Source organism: Acinonyx jubatus, chromosome A3 (genome assembly GCF_027475565.1).
Source record: "Acinonyx jubatus isolate Ajub_Pintada_27869175 chromosome A3, VMU_Ajub_asm_v1.0, whole genome shotgun sequence".
Classification (NCBI taxonomy): Eukaryota; Metazoa; Chordata; class Mammalia; order Carnivora; family Felidae; genus Acinonyx; species Acinonyx jubatus.
In genome coordinates this window covers 136149967-136156913 of record NC_069388.1, presented here as the reverse complement: position 1 = coordinate 136156913, position 6947 = coordinate 136149967, and the positions used below count along the sequence as shown (strand labels likewise).

General features: G+C 53.9%; 1 protein-coding gene across 1 annotated transcript in view; it reads left to right on the top strand.

Moving 5' to 3' along the window:
- Positions 1-2108: 2108 nt before the first annotated feature.
- Positions 2109-6947, top strand: part of LOC128311389 (uncharacterized) — a 44445-nt gene continuing 39606 nt past the window's right edge. Inside the window, exons 1-3 of the mRNA XM_053201401.1 lie at positions 2109-2141; positions 2797-2823; positions 5034-5150. Of these exons, the coding sequence (XP_053057376.1) occupies positions 2109-2141; positions 2797-2823; positions 5034-5150 (177 nt within the window). The remainder of the gene's footprint in view (positions 2142-2796; positions 2824-5033; positions 5151-6947) is intronic.

The window sequence follows — 6947 nt, the reverse complement described above, 5'->3', positions numbered from 1 at the left end:
CTCCGCCAGAGCCAAAGCGATGGGCTGGGAAACGTCCTGCTTTGCCGAAGCATGGGTGCTAACGTAATCTTTCACATTTTGACTGCTCACACTGGCCACACGTCACACCGCCGGACCCGTGTTCCCAGAAATAGGGTACTTCACACTTACTCTCTGAAGTGCCCGCTCGGTGACAGCACGGGCAGACCACGGCCGGCGGGGAGGGGATGCTTCTCCCCTGTGCCACAGCTGGTCCAGGTGCCAGCTCAGGGCGATGAGTCTCGCCCTCTCTTCTCATTCTCTGCGAATTCCTCTTCTCTGCCCGCGTTTGCACCGTCGCCCCCTCCCCCCACCTCCAGCTGCCTCTCCGGCATTTCAGGGGTTCACACAGCTAAAGGTACATCCTGTGCCCCAAACTGCCTCTGTTTACCCCCCAGCATTGCCAAACCGAAGCCCTCGCTCGGATACCGAGGGAGGATACCTTCACTTCCAGGTCGTGGCCGTTTCGTGCCCAGGAAATCCCGCCTCGGCTTCACTGTGCTTAGAAGGCATTGTTCCCGATTTGATGAAAAAGCAAACACAGACTGGCACTCAGCGTCAGCAGGGACTTGGTGTCCTCTGTGGGGAGACATGGCCTAATAAAAACCACAGCAAGCAATTAATGACAGCCAGGGTCTTTAGAAATTTTTTACAGCTCGAGTACACTTGAGTGACTGCGTTGGAAAACTGGTCATTCCGTGGGGATTAATGAGCAATTTCTGTCAGAGCGCAAGGTGCACTCTTGAAGAAAAGAATGACAAAAGAAACCCAATTCCCAATGGATTTGACTTAACAAGCCTTTTCTTTCTTCATATTGAGAAGGAAATTTGGGGATACCGTCACCTGCCAAGAACAGTCTGATTTATCTTCTCCCAAAATATGAAAAGCCAACCCAAGACCCTGCGGAACAGACTGGCTACCTGGGCTCCAGACGACCGAGCACAGAAGGCCAGGCGCCCCTGTGTGCGGTGTCCTGGAGGGGCTGCGTGGGACGAGCCCGTTGGGGTCTGTTAGCCAGATGAGCACCAGCAACACAGGCGACGAGAGGTTCCCTGTAAGTCAGTCACAACCGAGCACTCGGAGCGTTTCACTGTCTTTGCTTAAATGTCTCCGGGCGGGTATTCCATTAAGAAGCGTACAGATTCAGGACTGTCAGTGGTGAGAAATCTAATTGTGGGCACCAGGAATACGTCACAGCAGAAAACCAAAATGAAGCTTCCGCCGTGTAAAATCGTTCACGACAAAGGGAACCCGTCGTCGTCGTGGTTATAATTAAGGGTACTATTCCTCGACACCGTCACCCTAAATTTTTTTCTTCATTTTTCCCAACACCCATATATTTGCCAGAGAAATAAAGTAGAATGAACCAAAATCAATAGTTTAATTTTGATTTTGTTAAATAGCAAGCTGGCCCAGATCCCAAGGGGGTTCGACTAGGACTTGAGTTCACCCTGCAAGAACATTTAAAACTCCTGCTTAAGAGTCATTTTCTGTCTGAACAGTAGTTTTTTAATGCAAGTATTTATCCGAAGACACACCCACGAACGTGGAGAAGTGGATAAGCAAGGGCCAAGAGAGGAATCCAACCCGAAATAAAAAGGGCAAGAGGTCTAAGCCCGCGATTCGGGAAACAGAAGCAGCTGACCCACGTGACCATACAGACGACGGCCAACCTCTCCAGACGCTGGGAAAGAAGGAAGGCATACGTTTATCATCGGCGGAACCCCATTTCGTAGGTTCCGGTGAGGTCAGGCAGATGGGCAGAGTCAGGCTTGCAGAGGATGGCCTGGGAGCAACCCCACAGCACCCATCACCCCTGGAGTGGCACACAGCCTGTGGTCTGGCGGCCTCGCCCGTGGGGTCTACGGCCCCCAGCCCCCAGCGTGAGCGGTACCCGTGTACAGAGATGCACACATGTGTGCACATACACCACATGCGAAGTTGTGTATCAGAACAAGTACAAACAAAACCCTACCGCTGTGAGTGCTGAACAGCAGCATCAGACTCACAGCGTATTCGAGAGTGTGTTTCCGTTCAAACCCCAAACAGCTTAGGAACGTGCTGTCCGACAGAACAAGCGTCATGGCGCGATGGGGCCAGAGGCTCAGCGGGATCCTGAGGAGGCAGGCTCTTTCCGTCACTGAGTCCCAGCCTCCCCAGCAAAATCGTCTTCTTTTCCAGGCTCCTGTGGCAGTGGTACAAGAAGCTGGGGCTGCAAGGACCCTAGCCCCCCTGAACAACACCCAAAGGCCAGTCCCCACACACCTGGCTCCTGTCCCACCTTAAGAACAAGATAGGGGCGCCTGGGTGGCCCAGTCGGTGGAGCGTCCAACTTCAGCTCAGGTCACGATCTCACAGCTCGTGAGTTCAAGCCCCGCGTCGGGCTCTGTGCTGATGGCTCAGAGCCTGGAGCCTGCTTCTGCTTCTGTGTCTCCCTCTGTCTCTGCCCCTAACCCACTTACATTCTGTCTCTGTCTCTCTCAAAAATAAATAAACATTTTAAAAAATTTTAAAAAAAGAACATAAATGTCCCTAGAAATGCAGGCACCCTGCCCTCACATCTCCTTGGTCACAAGCATATCACAGCCCATTCCTGAGCAGGTGGCCATCAAGGGCGTTGGCATGAGCCTCGGTCTGTAAGTAATCAACATTCGCGTCCTGGTGGGGGAGGATGGGATCCCGGTAACCACAGGACCGGCAGCCACTGAGCTTGCCACGTTCACCAGGAAGGGACATCCAGCAGCGTTTATGGCTTAAATGGTGCCCCCCCCCCCCCAGATTCACCTGTTGAAGCCCTACCTGCCAGTAAGTACCTCGAACTGTGACCTTATTTGGAAATAGGGTCTTTAGTTAGGATGAAGTCATATGTGTAATATGACTGGCATCCTTATAAAAGGGGGGCAGACACGCAGGGAGGACGCCACGTAATCACGGGAGTGATAAAGCCCCGGAGCCACCAGGAGCTGGGAGAAAGGCCTGGAAAGGACCCTTCCAGGACCTTCAGAGACAGCGTGGGCCCCCCACCCTGGCCTGGGCCTTCTGGCCTCCAGTCTGGCACACAACACACTTCCATTGTGTAAGCTGCTTGGCGTGTGGCACTTTGCAAGGGCTGTTCTAGCAAACGGATACGGCAACTGAGACGAAAACCTTAGTTGTGCGTATCTCCTGGAAACCTACAGGATACACTACAGCTCCAGCTGTAAGGGGGGAAAAAGCTGGAACACAATGGGTTAATGATAGCCCATTTTTCTAAGAAAAAAATGCATATGCATATGTGTTGTGTATGTGGACTGTGTTTTTGTGTGATGATAGTGTGTGCAGTGAATCGTCTTTCTGTGAGGGTGCAGAAAGTTCGGGCGTCCTTATGCATCTTCGGAGGATGGGAGGGAGGTCAGACTGTGAGATTTCCTTCATGCACCTGTGCTGCTTTTACACGGTTCCATGAGCACGTGGTACTTTAAGTGTTTTAATCTCGTGGATATGTTTTAAAAGCGCAGCACTTTAGCACAAGCACCTCCAGGCTCCGCCCGCCCGAATTCACGTGGAGTCACAGGGGCTCGCCCGGGCCCAGGTTCCCCATGACACCAGGACTCCACTCCCGAACCCCACGGGCCCACACGGTCTGGATCCCACCAACCACAACCACAGGCATCCCGAACTTCATCACTCCTGCACCCCACGCACCGTTCCCGGGGACCCCGTGACCCCATCTTACTGGAAAACATCAACACCGGTCCCCATGGACCCACATCAGAGGCAAAACCGGGCCACCCTCCCAGCCTGTGCTGACTCGGGCAGCTCACAGAACCCTGCCTTCTTCTCCTTTGGCCGTAAAGCCCCACGAAGCCACACGTGGGACGTCTGCCACATGTACTTTAATGCCAACTCAGCCTCAGTCTGGGGTCCCTGAGAAACAGGCCGTCCCAGCAAGTCTGGGACTTGGTTGACCGCCAAAGCCTCAACGTCAGCCCCCCTTGCTTCCTCTTGGACTGGCTCGTTGGGCTTTCTTGTTTGTCTGTCTATTCTCATGAACCACAGTTGTCATAATCGTCCATGGGGTCGGAGATATTAGACTTGGTCCCTTGAAGAGAATGGAGAAGAGGTATTTGTCGATGGGCATTTACCATCTTTGTGAACATTTTTTCAATTACTCCTCGAGACCACCGGAAAGGTGCGTGTTATCTCCCACCGCAAAAGAGAAAGCTAACTCAGCAAGGCTGGCTGGCTGGTCCCAAGTCACCCAGGAAAGTCTCAGATGTAAGGACGCCCTCTCTTCCAGGCAGCCCACCGGCCGTGGTGCCGCTCGGTCCACAAATGACAGCTGTCTTCCATCATCCTGCTTCCCTCCTAATTCAGTGCATCCTGAAAGGAAAGCAACTCACAGACGGGGCAAATGCCTCACACCCTGTTTAAGAAAACACAGAGCCACGGGGCGCCTGGGGGGCTCAGTGGGTTAAGCGTCGACTTCAGCTCAGGTCATGATCTCGCAGTGCATGGGTTCAAGCCCTGCATTGGGCTCTGTGCTGACAGCTCGGGGCCTGGAGCCTGCTTCTGATTCTGTGTCTCCCCCCTCTCTGCCCCTCCCCTGCTCACGCTCTCTCTCTGTCTCAAAAATAAACAAGTGCTAAAAATTAAAAAAAAAAAAAACACACGCACACACACACACACACACACAAAGTCTCACAAATAAATCCTGCACCCAGTTCTCAGTCTGACCTAGACAAATTTCACAAGCAGGACCCAAGGCAGCCGTGCCTCAATACCCCGTTCTGTTGTTATAATAAAAATAACAACAACCACCCTAAATGCTTCCCAAAAGCCTCAACTCATTCATTCTTGTACAACAAATCCCCTTATACCCATTTTCCAGAGAAGGAGATTGAGTAACTTTCCCAATTTCATTAAGGGGTGGAGCCAAGCTTGAGAACCCAGGTTCTCCCTGTGGGGGGCTCTCACGTGTGGTCTCGCCCGTGTGCGCACCGGCCCCCTGAGCCGGCCCTGCCCATCGTGAGGAGGAAGATGCCGTCGAGGCCACAGAGACGCCCAGTGAGGCGCTGACCCGCGTGCTCGGCGGCCTCACTTTGCGAACACACTCGGTCACGCTCAATCAGCACATCCCGCTGTGCTTTACCGTAAGGCATTAATATAAACAAGGTGCCTAGCAGATCTCCCAATCAGCTGGCACATTCCAGCCTGGAACAGGGGCCATGCCCACAGGACCCCATGTGCGGTGACAGCCGGGGACCGTCGAACCTCGTCGTGAGAGACGGGAACTCTCTGGAGAGAGCGTGTTTCCCTGACCTCCCCAGCTAGTAGGCCGCGAGAGTGACCTCCCAGAGCCTGGCCGGCTCCAGATTCAGAATCCACATCGTCCTCATGTAGACAATGCGATCCGTCGATCACTTTTCTTAAAACGGTACCACGGGGAGTGAAATTTCCTATTCACACAGGAACTCACGATCCAGTAACATAACCTCTTCCCTTTTCCCAACAGATTCTAGTTGTAGCAATGGTAGTGGGCTGAGTGTGCACAGCAGTGACCGTGGGAGCCCCCCACCCAGGACCCTGCAGCCAATCAGGATTCATGAGTCACCAGGGCCTGACTCGCACAGAACCCAGTCCCCCCCGCCCCCCGCCCTTGCTGGAATGAGGAAGATGCGGGATCTGTTTGAGGATAGTTTTCATTCCTATAAGATGAGAAAGTGAAATTCCTTTCGGATAGCAGCAAGGAACCCCCAGTCTGTCCCCCTCTTCTTAATGTGATCTCAAATAAAGGAAAAGCGAGGAGAAAAGCCACTCAAGAGGCCCCAGCCTGTGTGCTGAGCACGGGGGACGGTCGGCCGGGCAGAACCTCTCGCTGCCCTGGATGCAAAAGGTCATCACGAGCGTTTGCAAAACCTTCCGAGAGAACAGCAGCGTTTTCTTCCTAAAAGTACCAGCAACAGCAGTTAGCAAGTCCCACACGCTGCAAAGGCATTAACAGTGTTAAAATCCTTCCTACGTTGTGTTTTTTTGCAGCCCTCTCTGTTAACAATTCTTCAGAGCCTCAGCAACGTGGATGAGCGCAGAAAATCACGTGGGGGAACACGGTTTTCCATTTCCTCCCCCGAATCACAGGAGATAGCCAAAGCACTTTGCACGTGAGAGCACTCTGGATCCTGGCAGCAATCTGCAGACAGCCCCTGGAGAAAGGAGGGGGGCGCTTCCTGGACTCAGCTACACGCTCAGCCCCCCCAAAAGCGCTCTCCACCACGGAGATCGCGGGTCCTCACCGCCGCAGCCATCACCCCTGTGTTCGTTCAGATGAGAAGAGCTGACATTCAGAGGGCTTTGCTTACAACCTGTCTCAGGAGCAGGAGAAGATTCAAGTTCCCTCAGGAAGGGTGCTCGTGGGGACGGGGGAAGGCACACCGGGAAGGGAAGGTGGCCACGAGGGGTGCACCGGGAGGGCACGGCTGGCCTCATCCTGCGGAACATCCTGGCTCTCGGTGCAGGCACGTGCCTCAGAGCCCCCCAACTGATGGTGAGGGCTCTGGGGAGGGGGCTCCAGCCCCCCAGCATTGTCATCTGCCCCCCAGGTTTCACTGAGGACAAAGACCCCCAAGAAGAGACACAGACTATGCGGCCAGAAACACCGGATGAGTCCGGTCTGAAGGGGGACCGCCAGACCCTGACAGCAACCCCCTAGGCCCACGCAGTGACCCGGTCAGGCAGGTAGGAAGCGGGAGAGCCGGTTGTAGAGGCCGGTTGGCCCCAAGCCCTGTCCTCCAGGCAGCCTCCTCTTTGTAAAAACCACTGCTATTGACGGAAGGCACAAATTCATGTTGACAACTCAATGGCGACAAATGCCAAGATGGTCACTGTTTCCCCTTCAGTGGACAGGAATCATTGTCCCTCTCCCATCCGACAGAAACCAGAGGTGTTTTCTC